This window comes from Mastomys coucha, unplaced genomic scaffold, assembly GCF_008632895.1.
Source record: "Mastomys coucha isolate ucsf_1 unplaced genomic scaffold, UCSF_Mcou_1 pScaffold18, whole genome shotgun sequence".
Taxonomy (NCBI): domain Eukaryota; kingdom Metazoa; phylum Chordata; class Mammalia; order Rodentia; family Muridae; genus Mastomys; species Mastomys coucha.
The window spans coordinates 111202215-111224804 of record NW_022196900.1 but is presented as its reverse complement, the minus strand read 5'-3'; the positions used below and the strand labels follow the sequence as shown (position 1 = coordinate 111224804).

The window sequence follows — 22590 nt, the reverse complement described above, 5'->3', positions numbered from 1 at the left end:
AAAAAAAAAAAAAAAAAAAAGAATTCTGTCTGCATGACAGGAGGTTCAGCACAGAGCTGCCAGCGATGCTGTATTCTCAGGAGTCAACAGCAGATAACACAAAAGCCACGTGCACACTGTGAGGTCACCTGTGACAAACCAGGGCACTCTAGCACAGCCCCTCTTCCTGCGTCATGACAGGAAGGCCATGAGGCTGCGGTTTCAGACGCAGAGCTTCATGAAGAGAGGAAGGCCACTGTGGACATCAGGACCTCGTTTCTGAGGACACTGCTTCCAGCTGCCCAAGCCTAAGCCCCCAGGAGGAGTGGACAGTGTGGAGCTGGGGCTCTGACAGTCCTTGGCAGAAGGAACTGACAGCTGCTGCTCTTCCCACTTGCACCCATCCTCTGTCCAGTTGGTGTAGAATCAAAACCAACTGTCCCTTTGGAGCAGTGAGGCTACTTCCTGGGCAGAGGCATCTCCTTGTCATCCATAAGCCTCTGTCATCAGGGTTCACCTATACTCTGACACTAACGGGTGGTCAGGGGGGAGGACAGCTCTGCATGTGGTGTCCAGAACCTTAGCTGTACGCTGAATAAGCCCCATTCACTAGGACCAGTCCCCAGCCACTTTCTGGGGCTAGTCACAGAGACCCATGAAGAAGGGAAGACTGGCATCAGTGGGGCTGGTGGGGGTGTGGGCAGCTTACCTCCAGGGAGAGTGTCCACAGCCACAGTCTCTAGGCATTGTTGGCTCTAAAAAGTCTAGGATCCTAAGTCAACCTTTTTTGGGGGTGGGGTGGGGGAGGTTATTCTGAGGTAGGTCTCTCTATATAACCCTGGCTGTCCTGGGACTTATTGTATAGACCAGGCTGGCCTTAAACTCAGAGGTCCACCTGTCTGTACCCCTCAGAGCACCAGGACTAAAGACATGTGCCACCACACCTGATTCAATGTTAATATCTCTTTTAAATTTTTAGGGTGGGAGAGGTGGCTCAGTGGCTAAGAGCACTGACTACTCTTCCAGAGGTCCTGAGTTCAATTCCCAGCAGCCACATGGTGGCTCACAACTATCTGTAATGATATCTGATGCCCTCTCCTGGTGTGTCTGAAGACAGCAACAGTGCACTCACCACATACATAAAATTAAAATAAATAAATAAAAAAAAATTTAAAATTTTTTATTGGATATTTTCTTTATTTTCAAAAAAACTTTTTTTCTTAATTTTTAAATTTTTTGTTTTATGCATTTGGGTGTTTTGTTAAAATGAATATCTACACCACTCATGTGAGTCACAGACAGTTATAAGCCACCATGTAGGTCCTAGGATTTGAACCTAGGTCCTCTGGAAGAGTAGCCAGTGCTCAAAACGGCTGAGCCATCTCTCCAGCCCCAATGTCAGGTCTCCTGTGGTCATGGATCACCAGTCAAGTCTGCAAGATCAGCACTGCACATTCCTATTGGCAGATCCAGATATTACAGGGTTTGTGTGTTTCCAGCAATGAACAGCCTGCATTTACACTCACACTGTCTCAGTCATCTCTGCTCTATGATGTTTGACATCTCCCCCCGGATACAGAGGTTACCTGTCAGTGTGCCTTCCATTCCACCTGCGACACTGTCCAAGTGGGTATAGTTTAGTCTACCTACTATACTTCTCATCTTCAGCTCCAGGCACTCATGTGGCTGCAGTCACTAGCTGGGGGCTAGCTATTGGTCTACATAGCAAGTTCCAGGCCTCCCAGAGCTTTATAGTCAAACCCTGCCTTAAAATAATAATAATAATAATAATAATAATAATAATAATAATAATAATAATAATAAGGCCCAATTTCACCCCTAATATCCTCCATTAAATGGAAGTGGCGTCACAGCATCCAGGTGCTTTGAGATAGGCCACATAAACATTGGAACCCACCATAGCCACTCACTGAAGGAACACGGGACAGCTTACACGGAACATGTGAGTTAGGGAGCAGGCCTCCTACTGCATGTCTGCCACTGTTCATAACTCAAGATGCTTTCAATTTGTTTTGGTTAGTTTGTTTTTCCAAGTTCCTGTATGGAGCCAAGGGTGGTCTGAACTCACTGTAGCCCAGGCTGGCCTCCAATTAATGGTTCTGCCTCGCAAAGCTGGGAATTCTCCTGAGTAATCATACCTAGCTGTTTCTTGTGGAGATTTACTGAGAATTTTATTTCCTTACAGTAGTTTCCTAAAATAATGCACGTAGGGTCTATCCTCTCACCACCATGCCTGGCTACACCTGTCTGTCACATCTGCAGCTGAATCTGCCTTGCTTCACCAGCGGAAGACACTCTGCTTTGGTGAGAGGTAGTCTCATTCTATTTTGCCAGAGGATTCCACCATTCCCGGAGTGCTGAACAATGCCAGAAATCAAAACCCTAGTCGTGCCAAGGGCTCTGTAGCCAACAGCCCCCAGTGCAGCCCTCAGCTCTGATAACTGATCCGAGCAGTGCACAAAGTCTGAGGAGAGAGTCTGGGAACAACTGGATCCATTTCCCACTTGGCAAAGCAATGGATTACTGACATTTCCAGTAAGCTAGAGCCAGGCAGGACACACAGAGCCTGTGCTGCAGAGAAGGGCCGGTGACAATATGGCGTGGAGGATGGGACAAAGTGTAAACACAGCCTAGTTCAAAGGGCAGGGCTCCCCAGAGGGACTCAGGTCCAACGCTGGCAAGCTGGTGCTTCAGACACCAGGCACTGGAGACTTACACAGAACCTCCAGGAAGGACTCCAACCTCTTTAGCCACAGTTCACTGTGACCTGTCCATCAAAGCACTGCTCAGACGGAAGGTGGCCACACGCCCCACCAGAACCGTCAGCTCTTCTCTCTGCCCACCACAGCTCAAGCCTAAGACCGGCTTCAAAGGTCAGGGGAAAGACAGCATGAGGTCAAACACCACAAGAACTTCAGAGGGAGTTCTACATAAGAGAGGAAGACGGCAGGAAACTGGGACCACCTGCACAGCTCGTGCTGATGTCTGATGCGACCCCGTGATATCTCAGTTCGTTACAGCTAGGTCTGTTGCAGCCCTAGGGCCGCTGTGGTGTGCTTCATCAGTCTCACAGACATCACGGACTCCATGACTCAGCTTCTCTTACCTCCCAGCCTTCCATCTCCAGGCCTCTCTTCCCGTATATGTCATAGATAGCCCTTGTTTGGGGATCGCTAAGCACTGCAATTGGAAAAAAAAAAAAAATCAAACAATATACAACATGAACTTCCTATCAGTCCTGAAAACCCAGTGTACAGGTCAGGAGGAAAGTCCTCCAGACAGACCTCTGTCTGTCTGTCTTTTGCTGCATTCTAACAAATGTTTTCCCCTCCCCAGGCTACAGATGGGACAAGCTGAGCTTGTCATAGGTCCAGCTGGCTCCTAACTGCCCTTACAGTGTACACAAGGTGCACTGTGCGGAACAGGCCAGGCTCTGGCAGCTCCTGGCAGCTCTAAAGCAGAGACTTTTGGTTTTGGTTTCAGACTTTAGTTTTGTGAGACAGTTTCAGGTAGACAAGGCTGAATCACAATTCAATATAGCTGGAGACACCCTAAACCTCCCAGTCTACTGCTTCCACCTGCTGAGTGCTGCAGGACAGGAGCTCAGCATGCCCCTTGAGAACGGCCCGAAAAGGCTGCTTGGCCCTCTCCGCTCTGTGGTGCACTCAATGGCACACCACCAACAGCTCATTTACTGGGGACCACTACTAATCCCCAAGACCTCTGTTTTTGGTGTACCTGTCTTTATTTGTAATATATTTTTTTAAAGATTTATTTTATTTATTTTATGTGTATGAACTGTATACACTGTAGCTGTACAGATGGCCGTGATCCATCATGTGTGTGGCTGCTGGGAATTGAACTCAGGACCTCTGCCAGCCCCGCTCGCTCTGGCGTAATTCACTGTAGCTGTCTTCAGATGTACCAGAAGAGGGCGTCAGATCTCATTACGGGTGGTTGTGAGCCACCATGTGTTTGCTGGGATCCGAACTCAGGTTGTTTGGAAGAGCAGTCAGTGCTCTTACCCACTGAGCCATCTCACCAGCTCCTATTTGTAATATTTTAAAATTACAATAATGTAGCTCAGTCTCAAATTCAGTATACAGCCAACATCCCAGTTCTTCTGCCTGGACCTGCCATGGGCTGGGATTACAGGTGTGTGCCACCTCGCCCATTGGGATTTGTTTTGGAATCTGTGACTTCATTCACAGCACTGTTTGCCACATTAGCTAGTGAGGAAAGGTTGTGTCTGCTGCTTGCTGCTTGGACTTCTCTGAGGTTCCCATCTGTCTTAGGACTAATTAAAAATAAGGTAAATAAATCCCTCCATACTCAAACCTAATGGAGAAGAAAGAAATGCAGGCCACTGGAGAACACAGAGGCAAACTGTGGAGCTAAATGGACTGCAGTGCCCGCTGCAGCGCCCTCCCAGGGAGGCAGACCTTCTGTTCACCTGTTCTTAGGGCTCTAAGCTACACAGCAAGCGATGTGTATAGCATGTGCACACCTGAGACAAGCTGAACCACTGCAGCCCTTCCACATCAGAACTTCGCAGGCTTTGGTCACCACCAAACCACCTGTCTGTCATACACCACTGCCCAATTTTTACTAGCCATTAAAATGTAAATTTTCCATGTTTTCCTAGTAGGTATCCTGGAACTCACTCTGTGGACCAGGCTGGCCTTGGACTCTACCTGCTCCTGCCTCCCAAATGCTGAGATTAAAGGTATATGCTACTATCTCCTGGTCAAACTTTAGCTTCTTGGCAAAAAATGCTAAGGTATATGCCACCCTCGATGTGGCCTGCAAGGAGGAGTCTTGTCATGTTGAGACACATTATGTAACTTTTGGCCTCTAGCTAAGGACAGATTACAGGGATCTGGAATGAGTAATTGATTTTTTCCTATCTATAAATACCAAGAGTGACAATGTATTTTAGCTTTTATTTTTTTAAATTATTATAAAACTTTTTTCCATTTCAATCACTTTAAAAATGTCTAATTTGGTAGCATGACTGTCACCTGGCATTAGGAAATCACCATTCTTTCCAGAACCTTATACCTTCCCAGAGACAAACACATTCCAAGTTTTCTTCTTTATGTGTAAGCCATAAATCTAAGCTCCTGAATGACTATTCCCATCAGCCTGCTCATATCAGCTTTTGTTAGACCCTCTCTCACTGACTGATACAAAACCAATAAAGCCACTCAGGTTAAAAAAGTCCTTGTAGCTTCTCACAAAAAAGAAAAACAAGGGAACAAAGGCAGCCACTTGCCAAGCACCAGTGTGTCCTCCCACCCCAAGCAGACACCAGGAACCGGCTGCAGCATGGGCGTCCTCCATCGACACCCGGCCCGTTTCTTCATCTGGACTCTCATTTTCTTCTTACTTGACACCTATTGATTTCCAAAGCAAAAAACGAGTCTTTCAAAGGGCTCCGTCAGTGAAGGCACCAAACCAAGCACCTCTTTTATACACCTCTAAGGACTCCAGCTCTCTATCTTCTACAAATCAAGTCTCATAAAAATCGAATGTCTGTGTGCGTGAAGCCGAGCCCCACCGACCTTCATAAGCCTGGTGCACAAGGTTAAAGAGCCGCTCTGCCTGCGACTTGAGCTCTGGGTCCCTGTGCTTGTCCGGATGGTAGAGCATGCACAGCCTCCGGTACGCAGCCTTCAGCTCTTCAGAAGATGCCTAAGAAGAGAAATTCCATTAGAGGACAATCAATGGCACTTAAACACTATGGTTATCACAATCAGCCTTGAAACAGGGACTGCCAGCCGCATTCCACTCTGCCCTCCGCACAGGATACAATCACGTTATGCTTTATTTCCCCAACAAGGCTTCATTTCCACAGCTAATAAAGTGATCAATTATGTACATCTATAGCAACTGAGTTTGCTGGGGACAAGCCATCAGAGGGAATGAGAATGCCTCACATGTGCCCGGTCCCACGTCAGCTAAGTCACCCACAGTAGACAGCACAGAGAAGACAACAGTGACGGGCCATAGGCACAAGAATCCTTTCTGACAGAAAGAGCTAACTTAGCACATACTGATTCTTGAAAGCCAAAGACAATGGTATAAAAGCAACACCCTCCTAACTCAGCCTCTGACAGTGAACATGGAAAAGATTCCATTTAGCCTGGAGCAGCCAGGGCTTCTACAGAAAATGCAGTAAACAGGTCTTTCCTGACAGACCTATGGGACATAGGCATGGAGTGCAGGAAGCCAGCATACCGTCTCCCCCCAACCCCTGGGCTATGTGGCTGCCGAGAGCCCCTCCAGAGTCCTTCCACAGCCCTGGGAACCAGCTGTTTGGCCAACCTGACTCTGGGAAGGTCTAGAACTGGCATCCAAGATGACTTGTCTATCAAGTGATGCTGAAGAAGTACCCCACCCTCGCCCGAACATCTTGACAATGGAAGCATCCTGTGGGGTTACTGACGATCAGCCATCTAAGTGGAGATGGGACGCCAAGGATGACGATGCCCCCATGTCAGGTACAGCATGTAGGTCCTCAGAAAGAGGTCCCAGGGACACAGTGATAAAGAAAAGGTCATGTGACATGTCTTTATGAGATATGGAGACCCTTCCTTCCCACTCCAGGACTAAGTTCTCTGGTCTGTGTGCCAGTGATAATCTCTGGTGGCACGACACATTTCCCAGCAGCACATCAGGCAGGTGCTGAAATCCAGATCCTGAGGCACCCCCAAAAGGAGACAAGGTGCTGGGAAGGCATGAAGTGGGCTCAGGGCTTACTGGCTACCTCCCAAAAGCTCAATGTGGCTGTTCCTCAGAAAAGCAGAGGTGAGGCTGGAGCCCGCAGCCTGTCCTTTAGCCCAGCCACAGAGCCCGGCTGTCTGCTGGACAGATTCAGCTGTACACTGCTACTCTCAATCAGGAGCTGCACGGAGGTTAGGAAGAAGGTCACGGATCAAGCGCAACAGCCCTCTGCCTCTGAAAACTAGGCAGACTGTCCCTCTGCCACCAACCTCTTCTTCTACCTCGTCTTCAGGGTGGCCTTGGGAATGGTGCTACAGAACGGCTTTTAGCTGCCTCTCCTCCGGTTATCTGTGTGATCTGCTGGGTAGTCTATGCTGACCTTCCATTCCAGTGGCTGAGAAGGCAGGCTCAGGAGTCCACTGGCCTGTGTCCAGACAGCCTATGCCATTTCCAAGCTCTGTGATGCTGGGAAGAGAGCTTTCTAATGATACAATGAGATAGCCCAACACACAGAAAAACCTACGCATGGTGGCTCTTCAGAACCTACTGTGAAACTAGAGCCAAAACTCTCCCTTGGCTATAGTGAGTGAGGCATACAGCTCGCTCACATGCAAGTCAGCCAGTGAAGAGTACCAGAGAGCAATCTCTGTGAGCACTGGGGCGTGGGAGGGACACCGCCCTGCTGTGACAACAGTGGACCTGTCAGGCCTCACCAGTGCCATTGCTGAGCCTTCTCTTGCTTCTTCCTGTCTGAGTCTTTCCCTGCTCATACAAATAACCACTCGGCACACTTCTTGCTGCATTAACGTCAACTGCAGGAAACCCTGCATTTGAGTCACAACAGTAAACAGAAAATAAAACACACATCCTTCTGATAGATCACTGCTACGACTTAAAATTAACGTACACATTCATTCCTGTAAATTTTTGTTTCTTTTGTTTCAAGACAGAGTTCTAGCCATGGCTATCCTGGAACTCACTCTGTAGACGAGGCTGGCCTCGAAGTTACAGATCCACCTGTCTCTGCCTCCCGAGTGCTGGGATTAAAGGCATGCACCACCACTACCCTGCAGTTTTTTTGTTTCTTAAAGATTATTTACATGTTTGTATACACGTGTGCACACATGTATGTAAAGGTACCCATGGAAGCCAGTAGAAAACATAAGATCCTCTGGAGCTAGAGTTACAGATGATTGTGAGCTGCCTGACATGGGTGCTAGAGTTTGAGTTCTGGTTCTCTGGAAGAGAAGCCAGCACTCTCACCACTGAGTTTAGATCACTCTAGGCCCTGCATTTATTGAAAATAAAAATTACTGTGTAAGTATGTTTTCAATATATGGTATGTGTAAGCATGAGGGTACCACAGTGCACACATAGAGGTCAGAGCATAATTCCGTGGAGTCTGTTCTCTCCTGCCACCTTTACATGGGTTCTAGGATCAAACTCAGGTTGTCAGGCTCAGGTAGCAGGCGCCTTTGCCTGTTGAGCCATCTTACCAGCTCCCTGGGTTTTTGAAGTAGGGTCTTACCATGTGGCCAAGGCTGGCCTCAATGTGATCTCATATGCATTCTCTTACTTCTGCTCCCTCAGTGTAGGATTCTAGGTGAGAGACACTGTCTGGCCTTCTTCCTGAAAACTTCCTTCTTTCTTATGTCTTATGAAAGTTACCAGTGTAGGATAAAATGGCTCTGACTGACTCTAGGTTAGAAAGATGCCTCCTGGTTATTAAAATTAAGCCAAGTATCTGGGGAGCAGGAATCTCGTCTGCAATGCCACCTTTAATCATATTAATAAACGGCATAGAGTGCTATTGATTAAGTAATGGAAATGAGAAGTTTCATTTTTAATAAATATCACATTCAATAGAGGTTAGACTGGGCCTTTCATCATGACTGCGTAGTTAAGGCCACTGGCTCGATATTTCATAAATGATAACCTTTCTCACTACCACTCGGCTCCTGATGCCATTTCGGAAGGTAATGAGATGCCATTAAGAAGGGCACCTAGGCTACATTTATCTCTAAACTTCCACAGTAAAATCCAGAGATGTCCCAAGTTTAAGATCTGAAAGTTTGATAGCCCCAGTCATCTGAAGAGAATATGTTAGGCCACAAATTAAGCCTCCATACACCTTTTAACAAGATTTCTACTCTCCAGAGTGAGCATGATCATATGTGTGTGGTTGTCTGTCTGTTTATGCCACATGTGTGCAGTGCCCACAGAGGCCAGAGAAGGAGATGGCAGCTCCTTTGAAGCCAGGGCGACAGGCACTTGTGAGCTGCTAACATGGGTGCTAGGAACTAAGCTCGGGTCCTTTGCAGAACAGCAAATACTCTTAAACTTGGAGTCATTTGTCTAGCCCTGCAACTGATCTTTTTTTTTTTTCCCCCTTGGCTTTTTTGAGACAGGGTGTCTCTGTATAGCTCTGGTTGTCCTGGAACTCACTCTGTAGACCAGGCTGTCCTCGAACTCAGAAATTGCCCGCCTCTGCCTCCCAAATGCTGGGATCAAAGGCGTGCGCCACCACCACCCGGCACAACAGATCTTAAAGATGGACACACAAAGAATCACTTCTGCTGGGCAGCGGTGGCGCACGCCTTTAATCCTAGCACTTGGGAGGCAGAGGCAGGCGGATTTCTGAGTTCGAGGCTAGGACTACTCAGAGAAACGCTGTCTCGAAAAAGAAAAAAAAAAAAAAAGACTCACGCGTATCAACCCCATGAAATTAGAAGCCTATCAAAGGAGACTAGAGACTGCATAAACCTGGACCTATTAGACAACACACCACTCAGCCTTCAGAACCAAAGAAGGAATCATAAGGCAGGTTACATACTTAAAGTACAGGAAAATAAAAAACACGCCAAAACCTACAGGACGAATCAAAGGCAGTGTCAGGAGAAGTTTGTGACTATGATCCACTACGTGAGCTGCAGGTGGGGGTGGCTCAGTGGTTAAGTTTGTGACTATGATCCACTACATGAGCTACAGGTGGAGGTGGCTCAGTGGTTAAGAGAGCTTACAGTTCAATCAGGAGGACTAGGGCTCAGATTCCGGCATCTATTTGACAAGCTGGTCATCCCTCCCACCTTCTTGTAGGCTCTGGGAATGCACAGGTACATTCGCCCATGCTCATACCTGAGTGCATACATTCACACAACTAACCCACCCACCCATCCACCTACCAAAAATGTCCCCCTAAGTGTGCTAGAAGCTTGGTCCCCAGAGCTGGGCCGTGGAAGCTGCCGTGGCATGCCCTTGGGAAAGGTGAGCACTCCGGTGCTGCAGCTCGTGACCATCCCTACCAGCTCCACACAGCCTTTCCTTACCAGAGATGGGGGAAGCTGCTGGATCCTGCATCTATCTCCCGAGCCACAAGCCATGTCAACCTTCTAGTCTTTACAGTCCAACCTCAAGCATTTTATTATAGCAGCAGAAGACAGACTAACACAAAACTAAATAAAGAAAAAAAACTTTAAAAGATGAAATCACAAACAAAGGGTAGAACAACCTCACAGCTATTCAGGATAGAGGAGTCAGAAAGCAAGGTCTCTTAATGCAGCCAGGCAAGACAGATCATGCTAGTAATTCCAGCACTAGACGAAGGAGGCCTGGATGAATTCTGGGCCAGCCTAGGCTATAAAATAAGACCCTGTTTCAAACACCAAATAGTGTCCCTCAAACAAATGACAGAAATAACAAATAAGAGCAGGGCAGCACAGGCTCACTCTCTCTCTCTGTAAGAGCAGGGCAGCACAGGCTCACTCTCTCTCTCTGTAAGAGCAGGGCAGCACAGGCTCACTCTCTCTCTGTAAGAGCAGGGCAGCACAGGCTCACTCTCTCTCTGTAAGAGCAGGGCAGCACAGGCTCACTCTCTCTCTGTAAGAGCAGGGCAGCACAGGCTCACTCTCTCTCTGTAAGAGCAGGGCAGCACAGGCTCACTCTCTCTCTGTAAGAGCAGGGCAGCACAGGCTCACTCTCTCTCTGTAAGAGCAGGGCAGCACAGGCTCACTCTCTCAGCATACTCTAAAAACTGAAGAGGGAAGAACAATTTCTTCCTTTCTTTTTAAAGAATGTATTTATTATATGTAAGTACACTGTAGCTGTCTTCAGACACCCCAGAAGAGGGTATCAGATCCCATTACAGATGGTTGTAAGCCACCTTGTGGTTGCTAGGATTTGAACTCAAGACCTTTGGAAGCAGTCAACGCTCTTAACCACTGAGCCACCTCTGCAGCCCGGGAAGGACAATTTCAAGCACTCTGCACAGCTGGCATTCCCCAGGCCTGGGAAGGCAGGCTGCAGCACACTCATCGGCATCATCAAGACACCACACAAATAGGACCAGGGTCGAGGGGTGGCTCTGTGGGTGGAGAACCAGCTCTGACCACCAGAAGTGCCTGTGAGAGACGTCCATAGTAAGGACAGAGCACACCCACCATCAGCACAAGCAACAAGAGTCGCAGCACACGTCCTCTCAGCAACACAGACACAGGCTCACACTGGATGGTCCAGGCTGGCCTCAAACCTCAAGAGATCCCCCACCTTAACACTTACCACATGAACACCGACACAGAGTTCACTTCTGTGCGAGAGAACTGTTTTCTGAGGACTGTGCCCTCCTTTCACTATGGAGGGTCTGGGGCTTGGGGGAGAAGTAAACTCAGGCTGTCAGCAAGAGCTTTTCTCACTGGCCATCTCAGCAGCCCTGGGTTTGCCATAGTCAGTGCTTGGTGGTTGTTTTTGGTTGGTTGGTTTTGTTTTGTTTTTGAGACAAGTGAACATCTGAAGCTGAAGGTGCCCTATGTCTAACTCCTATTGACATTCTAGAACAAGCGAGATGGTGTCCATACACCAAACAGGTACTAGGAAGAGCAGTCCTACTATGTGCCAGTAATATTTGCTGCAAGGTGCTAACAGTGGCAATACTTATGCTCTTACTTCAGTCCTGCGAAGAGTGAACAGAGCGTGCTCAGTACAGTGAGTCATACTTAACCATACATCACTTTAAGAACAAAGCTTCGGCTTTCTCTCTCTGAAGCCCGTATCCCTACTGAACAGGGGAGTCTACCTAATCACCAGAGCAGAGGCCACACTAGCGCCTGTATATAGAAAAAACCTGCCTCAGCTGGGAAAGGCCTGTACTTTGGAAAATGATCCTATAGGGAAGAAGCCGACGTGGGAGCTGGTGAACCCCGTGCCAGTCTGGGCTGGATAGGAGCTCCTGCCTGAAGAAAGGGCCCATGGTTCACTGTGTCACTAAGATACCGACAGCAGAGAGCAAACCCTGCTCTCCTCAGGGCTGGCAAACCCTGGAGCTGGAAGCAGCACTGCCTGCACTCCCTTCTGTAAAGCATCCTACTCTACAGCTTGCGGCTTTACACAGTCAGACCCCAGCACATGCTGAGACCGTCCGCCCACTCAACAGTCTTCCCTTTCCTTCTACTATGTAGCTAGCCTCGGGTAACCGAGAACTCGGAGACCTGCCTCTTTCTGTCTCGGTGAGATTCTACACCCAAGGCTGGTTCCTGGTGGAGGGATTTACCCGTAACTACCGACACCTTAACCATGCAGAGGGAAGAGCCTGTCAAGAAGACAGACAGACAGCATGGCCTCTGTGCACCGCAGAAGGAGCTGTGCATGGCCCGGCAAGAGAAACTGTGCAAATTCTTCCCCCCACCATGGGAAACTTGTTTTTTTCTTTTACAGACATCATTACTGGTGCTGGTAAGAAAGACTGCAGTAAAGAACCCGAGAGGAGGCAATCAACATCTGCCAGATGGGAAAGGCCAACCCCAGTAGGAAAGAGCCATGTTGCCTCTTCCAGGTTCTCTCCTAGGCCTGCACGGGGCTTCCAAGGCTCGCTGCTCTGCCCTTTTCTCTTGTGTCTGACTTCAGACAATTTTCATAAGAGAAAGCACACATTTTCCAAAATAAAGATGAAGAAATTCTTTTCAGCAGTCAGTTCCTGAAGCAACCAGAAGGCTGTACTGGCAACTGAACCTCAACACAGGGTGCTACTAAAGACCCCGGAGATGGAGCAGTAGACCCAGAGTTCAGACCCCCCCCCCCCACTGTGTAAGCTGAAGATGGGTGTGGCAGCCTGCTTAAACCCAGTACTCACTCAGGAGACAGAGTCAGGACCCCAGGACAAGGTGGCCACCTAAACTCCTGATTTAGCAATCTCTGCTTCCACTTGGGAAGCAGAGGCAGGCGGATTTCTGAGTTCAAGGCCAGCCTGGTCTACAGAGTAAGTTCCAGAACAGGCAGGGCTACACAGAGAAGGCTACGCAGAGAAAGCCTGTCTCGAAAAACCAACCAACCAAAACAAAACAAAAAAACAAACTCTGGGTTCAATACCCCCCCTCCCCCCCCCGCAATAACACACCCACAGGAAAACACATACTCATGCAAAACAAAGCAAAACCCTAAGAGCAGGTGTTCCACAGTAAAACAAACCTGGAGCGGGGGAGGGGAGCAGATGCATACTGCTCCTGTCAGCAGAATGACTAATGTCAGCTAGGCTCTGGGTACCACCAAGGAAAGAAAAACACCACAAGATGGTCCCTACCCTTCGGAGACAGCAAACTAGATGTGGTTTCATTCTTAAGACCTATGAACAAAGGCTGTAGAGATGGTTTAGCAGTTAAAAGCTCTTGTACTGCTCTTGCAAAGCACTAGGGGCAGGTCCCAGCACCCATGCCTGGCCGTTCACAACCATGCGTGGACTTCACCTGGCAGTAGGTCAGAAATGCTAACATCAGCAACACAGAAGTTAGGGTGGTCAGATGGCAAGGCAAAGAAGAGATCTAAATGGGACACCATGTGACTTTAGCTTGTGTCAGCTCTTGAGAGAGGCTGAGGCATACCCCGACAGAAAGGCCGCAGGAAGCAAGCTGATAGGAAGTGCTGCTAGGGACAGTGGTAAGAGGGGCAGACAGCTCATCCAGACACCTGTCCATCTGCTCATCTCTTTAGTGGACATTTGTTAACAACAGTCCTGTAACTGTTCAACAAGGAAGTGCTGCACAAACACACTATGGCACTTAGTCACCTGAACATCAGAGCATACTGACAAGATGGCTAAAAACATCTGAACTGCTTCCTATCTCTGCAGGGGACACAGTGGTGACAGATGCAGTAACTGATCAGTGTCCTTGCAGTGGAAGAGGTAAATGTCACCACAAAGCAGAGAGGAAACATAAAACATCTGGTTTATTAAAGGCTTTCACAATGGATCCAGGGGCCAGTGACATGGTTCAGTGGATGACACTTGCTGCCAAGCTGACAACCCAAAGGAGAGAAATGACTCTCAGAGTTGTCCTTTGACCTCTTCCACACAGGCATTATGACGTATGAGTATCTCTGTTTCTCTATCCCCCCACCCCCACACATTAATTTCTTTAATGGAGCCTGATTTTGACACTTACTCAGAAAATAAGAGGGAATAATAGACCAGACACATACTTAGAACCCCAGCCACTGAGAGACAGAGGCAAGAGGATCAGGAGTTCAAAGTTATCCTCCAATACACAGCAAGTTCATAAGCCAGTCTGGGATGCAGTAGATGAATTCTTAAAAGCAAGGGGTGGAATGTCCAGATGATCTGTCTGCCCACTCAAGGAAATATACAGAGAGGGAACTGCCAGGGACTCTTCCACATATTTAAGTAGCTAATTATAGTACATACGTGTATACACACACACACACACACTTTTTTTTTCCTTTGAGACAATCTGTTCTTTTTTTTTTTAATTAGATATTTTCTTTATTTACATGTAAATTTCTCCTTTCCCAGTTTCCACTCCAAAAAACAAAGAAACAAACAAAAACAACAAAAACAAACCCCTGTTGCCTCCCCCCTCCCCATGCCTGCCACCCCACCCTCTCCCACTTTCTGGCCCTGGCATTCCCCTACACTGGGGCACAGGACCTTCACAGGGCCGAGCTCCTCTCCTCCCATTGATAATTGAATTTGCAATCCTCTACTATACACACGCTGCCTGAACAATCAGACCCCTCCATGTGCGGTCCTTGGTTGGTGGTTGAGTCCCTGGGAGCTCTGAGGGTACTAGTTAGTTCATACTGTTGTTCGTCCTAAGGGGCTGCAAACCCCTCAGCTCCATAGGTCCTTTCTCTAACTCCTTCATTGAGGACCCTGTCCTCAGTTCAATGGATGGTGTGAGCCTCTACATCTGTGTTAGTCAGGTGCTGTCAGAGCCTCTCAGGAGATATGTTCTTTTCTTTTTTTGATGAAGTCTTACTATATAGACACGCTGGCCTTAGACTCAGAGCAGTCCTTGCCATCTGGTCAAGTGTTGGTAACACAGCTGCATACTACTAATCCAGCCAGCTCACCACAGAGCCTGGGCTGGCCTTGACTCCTTATTTTCATTCTCTGCAAAGAAGGCGGGCAGACTGGCATGTGCAGAGAACTGTATAACTCATCTCTACAGGAAGTGTCCAATATGTGCCACACTGCAGCCTGCAGACATGTGCCACACTCTAGCATGCAGATGTGCCATACTCCAGCCTGCAGATATGTGCCACACTGCAGCCTGCAGGCAGCAGAACTGCCTGACTTAAGGATGAAGAAACAGGTTCAGACCGGGCAGTTACCTATCCTTTCAGTTGAGGCTGCCTTACATCACATTTGATCCACGTGGGAGACTACCCTCATTAAAGCTGGCTTTCATGCCACCCTTGGAGGCTTCATTACAATCTGTGGACATGACCAACAAACGCACAGAGGAACTCAATGTTCAAGATGCTGGGCTACACTATCAGACGCCTTTCTCTGTGTCTGAGCTGTCACCAAGGTCAGCAGTCAAGTGGACAGAGCACATCTCTCTACTGTGACACACCTTGGGTAGCATTACTCTTCCTGGGCATGCCTGAATTCTAGTGCCCTAGAAACACCAGAGCAAATGAACAGGAACGGTCTTCTGAAACATGCTCCAGATTTCCCATGGAAGGAATTTCTGGACTCCATCAACACAGACAGTTCAGAGCCTATCTCCCCCACAGGAACTCAGTCTCCTCCGTGTGTGTCTGCCCCACCCTTCCTGCCCACTGCACTCCTCATGGTCCATCTCTCTTAGCTTGGCACTTTCCTTCTGGGGAGTTCTCTGGCTTCCATCCACCAGGGAAGGAGCACTGTCCTCCTGGCGTGGAGGAGCAACTCTCACAGTTCAGGGGACTCAGAACGGAATCGCGGTGCATCCCTAGAGCAGCGAGGAAGCAACATTCCCAGCGGCCGGCCGTCTCTCCCTGACAGATGTGTGCCTGGCTCCTCTTTGAAACAATTTATTAATCTGTTGTTTTAAATCCTTATTTGAACAAGAAAGCTATAACTGAAATAAGCAAAATTAAAACCGACAGTTAATAAAAGTAGACGCCCAGCTCCATAGCTAAACAAAGCACAGCCGCATATTCTCTTCTCTATTGTTTTATTACCAAATTTATAATGAACACAAAAGCTTTCGACTGAAATCTCTGAGAGAAAAGGAAAGTGTTTGTCGGGTAATACAAAACCAGAGCATAAAATTTTCAAGAAGCTATTTCCAAAATGACCAAAGCAGGAAGGGATTAACTGGCTTATGGTTCATTAACGCAGTAAATTTAACTTTGTATTGTTGGCTAATTACATTGAGATGACACTGGACCTGGCCAAGCATCCTCCATGGTTCTCCACTCCACAGGCCGCCTCTCAAATCCACCTCCTAGCCACCCTGGCCACCTCATGCTCCTCACCTCCTTTCGTCCTGCCTCCCTCTTTGGAGCATCTTTGTGCCTCCCTTCATGTGTACCTTCAGTCTCCACTCGCTGGGTACATCTTATGCCCTGCCTCACCTTCCAGCAGAGCCTCACCTAAGTCAAGTCTGTAGGAAGCACCACCTGAAGGACAGCGATACCTTTTAGAAAGAATAAACTCAGCTTGGACAAGAAGGAGCACAGAAAACTTTGGGTACACATAACCTAATGCACACATTCTGACACACTCTGTCTTCCTGTGGTACTGAAGATGCAGCCCAGGTCCATGTGCACATCATGTCCCCAGCACTGATTTCCAGTGGTACACCAGATGGGCAGCTTCGTCAGCGCAAGGCATACTAAGACTGTCCACACACACGCCTTTTTGGTTTGTCTTTTGTAACAGGGTATCATGTGGCCCAGAGAATCCTCAAACTCCCTACAGAGCCAATGTGGACCTTGCACTCCTGACCGTGTGTTTGCCCTCCAAGTGCTAGGATTACAGGCATGCTTGACCATGCTAGGTGTATATCTTCACAATAAGCAGAGCCTCGCCTCCATCAACTGGATAACTAGTTATGTCTAGCACTTTATATGCATTCTACTGAATTCTAGCTTACAGTAAGTGCTTAATACAGCATTATTTTCTCCCTCCCTCCCTGCCTCCCTCCCCTCCTTTCAGCCTGACCGTTTCTGGAGCCCTAGAGTTAAAGGCATGTGCTACCACACCTAGCATGTTAGCTATTCTTCTGTGTCAAAGAAAACAAGACTGGCGTGTAAGCTGTCATGGTGGGTAAAGGAGCTTGCTACCAGGGCTGGAGAGATGGCTTAGTGGTTAAGGGCACTGACTGTTCTTCCAGAGGTCCTGAGTTCAAATCCCAGCAACCACATGGTGGCTCACAACCATCTGTAATGGGATCCAATGCCCTCTTCTGGTGTGTCTGCAGACAGCTACAGTGTACTCATTGCATAAAATAAATAAATAAATCTTTAAAAACTAAACAAAAAAACCAAAAAACAAAAAAAGGAGCTTGCTGCCAAGCCTGATGCCCTGAGTTCCCACACAATGAAACGACAGAACTGACTCCCATACATGTAATTACATGATGCATGCACACATACAATAAAAACTACACGTAATTACACAAAAAGGGGCAAAGCAGTACACTTCCCGACAGAAGCAGCACCAGGACAAAAGCCATGCGTTCTCTCTAGCACTGGCGTCTCCACTGCTAAGAACTTGCAGGCCAGGTGTAGGCAGAATGGGCTGCAATTCCTGGCCCAGAGCTTCCTGGCTTTATAGGCTAACAGAAAGAATGTAGCTACCTGGATAATTCTGGTTGTGAATAGCCAGGCCCGACCTTACACACCCAAGACAAGCATTGATTCACAATCACTGTCACAAATGTCACACTTTGAACATGTGTCCAGTCCAGGAGGAACTCCAGAAGATCAACCCCAGACTCCTTACTGATATCACAAAGAGAAACCCACATCACAGAAGGTGAGAACCAGCTCCTGCAAGGTGTCCTCCGACCATCACACAAAGCACCACAGACAACTGACAGACACAAACTCGAACAAACAAAAGCAACCATCAATAACCCAACCTCCCGACAGCCTGGAAAAGAGGCTGGCTGATCAAAAAACGACATTAAGGCCACTCGGGTTTCTTTACACAGGGTTTTTGTTTGTTTGTTTTGTTTTAATGCAGACCTGGCTGGTCTTGAACCCATGATAATTTTACTACTTCAGAATGCATTGCTAAAATGAAATTCTTTAGAGTGTAACATTACAGTGATAAAGAAGAAAACAGACTGTATTACTTAGGAATAAACTGGGTTTAAATTCTATCAGTTTAAGAATTCTGGCCGGATGGTGGTGGCACACACCTTTAATCCCAGCACTTGGGAGGCAGAGGCAGGCGGATTTCTGAGTTCGAAGCCAGCCTGGTCTACCGAGTGAGTTCCAGGGCTACACAGAGAAATCCTGTCTCGAAAAACCAAAAAAAAAAAAACAAACCTATAAAAAAGGGCCATAGAACTAGCTCAGTGGCTAAGCATACTTGCTGTTCTTGTACAGGACCAAGGCTCAGTTGCCCACGCCTCCCAATCGCTCACAACTATCCATAGGAATGCAGACAGTGCACATATTTATATTCATGCATAGCACTCAAACAAATGTAAAAGAAAAATTCTATAAAAAGCTAATGATCAATAAATATAATGCTAATTTGCTGTCAAGGAATTCTTTCTCCAAATAGCTTGGAAAAAAAAAATCACCCCAGAAATCAGATGAGTTTGATTTTAGTCCTGACCAGACATCTAACACCACAAAACCACCCAGCCAAGCTGGTTTCGGTGAGCTCCACTAATGGTAAATCACCCTGGGGGGGGGGGGGGGGGGGGGGGGGGGGGGGGGGGGGGCGGCGCTCTATCAACAGGAGCTCCACAACAGTAGAGAAAGGGGCCTCACGAAGGGCTACAGGTTTTGTTTACAGCAGGATTTGGTGGTCCTGGCTACCTCCTGACACAGAAATTCAGAGTGATATTATGCAGTTTAAAACCTGAGAAGGAAGATTTTTGGCATTTATTACTTTAGGTATTTAATTCTCTTCTACATCGAACTTTTACCTTTTTTTGAGACGTGGTCTCATGTAGCCCAGGCGGGCCTCAAACTAATTGTGTAGTCGAGGATGACCTTAAATGTCTAATCCTCCTGCTTCTACTTCCCAAGTGCCACTGTGCCCAGTTTACTCAGTAAATGCAGCACCTAGTACACATCAGTTTCGTGCATGTTGGACAAACATTCTACAGATGGGAGCTATAGCCCAGCTCAGTGCTTAGGACCTGCAATCAGAATGTCCTGGTTCTGCAGAGTTGCTTTCACTTGCGACTTTTCTAGGGGAAAGACTGAACTTGGTGGAACACGGATCCTTCTGAAGATGCCTGTGGAAAGGTGCGGCGGGAAGAGGAGTGGATTCCTACAGTAACTCAACCAGGGTCAGGACAGGCAGCAAACGCAGCAGCTGCTCAACACAAGCACACACTCAGCACACACTCTCTCTCACGTGTGAGTACAAGAATGAAGATTTCTTCTCTAGCTAAAGCATGCTATTTCAACTTCAGGTTTGAAAAAAACCAAAGCAAACAGAAACCTCTAGTAAGCACCAATGTCACCATCTTCAAAGCTTTCTTCCCAGCAGAAGCAGTGGCCACAGTCCGCAAGCAGCCCCGATGGCATTTAATACCCACTGTGTTATAGAAGCAGCGGCCACAGTCCACAAGCAGCCCCGATGGCATTCAACACCCAATGTGTTATAGATAGAGGCTTGTCGGGTGAGACTTCATCTAGTTATAAATGCAGGGAGTGCCCGTAGTCACTGGCAGAAGTAAAGCATTCCTTTAAAAGGTATTTCTTTGGCTCCTATCCCAGTGCACTAGCAATGAAAGGCCCTGAAATCCCAGAGGGTTCACATGTCCTTCTGAACACCTGCACCTGCATAGGTTCAGTAGCTCTGGTAAACAAGTAAACAATGGCTGCCAACTAGCCAGACTAGCCAGGACTAAGAGATTTAAGACAAAAGAAAACAAACCCACCACAGAGAGGTCAGCACCTTTTACCACTCTGCTTCTTCAAGAACCAGAAGTGACTGGGCACTGTGGCTCTTGCCTTTATTCCTAGCATTGGAGACGCAGAGTCAGTAGCAGCCAGATCTGAGTTCAAGGCTAGTCTGGTCTATACGGTGTGTTCTTGCCAGCACTACAGAGTGAGGCCCTGTGTCAGAAACAAACAAACAAAACAACTCAGGGGAAAAATTACAGCTTCATTCAACTGCTAAGTGACTAAGAGACATAGAAACAATTTGCTCAAAGTCTGAGGGGCCTTCAGCTATAAATCCAGAATGAGAATCCCCAGGCGCCCCGCTGCAGTTTAACGAAGTCCAGGAAACATTTTCTGGGGAGTTTCTGTAGAAAGCAGTGGCTGATACAGGGCACAGTACCAAGACAAAGAGGTCTGCTGTATGTGGAGTGGTAAACTGAGGCAGCTGCAGAGTTCAAGGGCTGGGTTTCTGGAGTTAGACTAACTAGGGACAAATTACACCTGTTTGTTCCCTCAATTATAAGCTGAGTCTACCCTTGAAGGCTAGCGTTTCCTGCCCTCCTGCGATCCCTTGAGCCTTTGCTCAGAAATTAGAGAGCAGGACCTCCCCTAGCCTCGACTCAAGGGGCCGTGGGTGATAAGAAGTGCTAGGCCAGAGACACACCTGCGCTCTGACCGGACTTCAGCACCCAGGTCAAGTGGATTCATGCGGTCTCCTGGATTGTTATGAGGGCGGCTATCACAATTTAAAGAGAGACTGAGATGGTTCTCTCAGTAGGTGGCTGTGCCCAAAACAAACACTCAGAAAGACACTGGTTATTAGCACACAGACCGACTTTTACCGGCGACTGGGCTAGCTTTGCCGAGGAGAGCACAATTCGGTTGCTTTTAATCCCTTCCAGAAAATCTAAAAGACAAGACTGGGACTCATCTGGCAGGGCTGACAGCCTGGACCCAGACATCACGAATGCCTTTCGTGACCTGACCTTGGAAGCCTTTCCGGAAACCCTTCTCTGACGGAGCTCAAGTGGGGACTAGCCATGGAGAATAAGAACTTAGGAGAGGTAGACACGTGCCAGACAGTGCGGGCCTCTAGGGTAACTTTTTATTCTCGAGGAGACCGCGTGAATCCACTTGACCTGGGTGCTGAAGTCCGGTCAGTGCGCAGGTGCGTCTCTGGCCTAGCACTTCTTATCACCCACAGCCCCTTGAGTCGAGGCTGGGGGGGTCCTGCTCTCTAATTTCTGGGCAAAGGCTCAAGGGATCGCAGGAGGGCAGGAAACGCTAGGGTAGATTCAGCTTCAGCGGCGCCAGAGATCGAGGGCTCCGACTGAACCGGGAGAGGCTCGCGTGTGGCCTTGACCTTGGCGTCCCCGGCTGGGCTCGCCCACCTGCTGGCTCAGGCTGGGGAGCCTCCCCCCTAGTCTAGGTCGGGAGCGTGTAGGGGAAGCGTGGGACGGGGTCGCGGGAAGCCAGTGCCCCACTGCAGCTGCTTCCCCGGGGTCCTCGTCCCCCTCCGGCGAGTGCGTGGGTCCCGGGCCGGCCTGGGCACGGTGCACGCCACGCACAGGACGCGGAGCGCGGGGCGGACGCTGGACCCGCGCCGGGGCGCGAGGGTCGCGGCCGTGCGGGCAGCTCGACGGCTGGCAGGCGCGCACGGCGGCGGGGTCACGCGGCCTCCGGGCCGGGCCGTGGCCCCGCCGGGGCGGCTGCGGGGCCGGAACCGCCCGTCCGACCGCCCAGATCCACCGGGCCGGGCCTCAGCCCCGCCGACGCCACGCCGCGGGCCTCACCTCCCTGCGCACGTTCAGCAGTGAGTAATAGTCTTCATTGTCCAGCTCCTCCTCGCTCAAGGCCGTCGCCATCTTCGCAACCTTTCACCCCGCCAAACCGGCGAGGCCGTGGTTAAGAGGGTCCGGCGCTGCGTGGCGCTCTTCGCGCGCCGCCCGCCCACGCCACAGCGTCCCCTGGCGGCCCGGAGCCGCACTGCAGCCCTCGGGACGCGCCTGCGCACTGCGCCCCCGCGCGGCCAAGCCCGGTACCTTGCACGTGCTTCTGAGCGTGTGTGCGTGCGTGCGTGTGTGTGTGTGTGCGTGTGAGTACCAGCCTGTGGGTGTGTAGGAGTGTGTAAATGTGGGTGTGTACAAGTGTGTGTGTTTGTGTATGACTGGATTATGGGATGTGTGTACGAACGTGTAAGGTGTATGTGAGAGTGTGGTGTGTGCGTGTGCGTGTGCGTGTGTGTGTGTGTGTGTGTGTGTGTGTGTGTGTACCAGCCTGTGGGTGTGTAGGAGTGTGTAAGTGTGGGTGTGTACAAGTGTGTGGTGTTTGTGTATGAGTGGATGTATGGGATGTGTGTACGAACGTGTAAGGTGTACGTGAGAGTGTGGTGTGTGCGCGCGTGTGTGTGTGTGTGTGTGTGTGTGTGTGTGAGTACCAGCCTGTGGGTGTGTAGGAGTGTGTAAATGTGGGTGTGTACAAGTGTGTGGTGTTTGTGTATGACTGGATTAT

General features: G+C 48.8%; 1 protein-coding gene across 1 annotated transcript in view; it reads right to left on the bottom strand.

Annotated features, from left to right (window-relative positions):
- Dnajc11 (DnaJ heat shock protein family (Hsp40) member C11) overlaps positions 1–22044 on the bottom strand; it is a 48970-nt gene extending 26926 nt beyond the window's left edge. Inside the window, exons 1-3 of the mRNA XM_031379593.1 lie at positions 21873–22044; positions 5565–5694; positions 3107–3180 (exon numbers count right to left, since the gene is read on the bottom strand). Of these exons, the coding sequence (XP_031235453.1) occupies positions 3107–3180; positions 5565–5694; positions 21873–21944 (276 nt within the window). The 5' untranslated portion in view covers positions 21945–22044. The remainder of the gene's footprint in view (positions 1–3106; positions 3181–5564; positions 5695–21872) is intronic.
- Between the last annotated feature and the right edge of the window lie 546 nt (positions 22045–22590).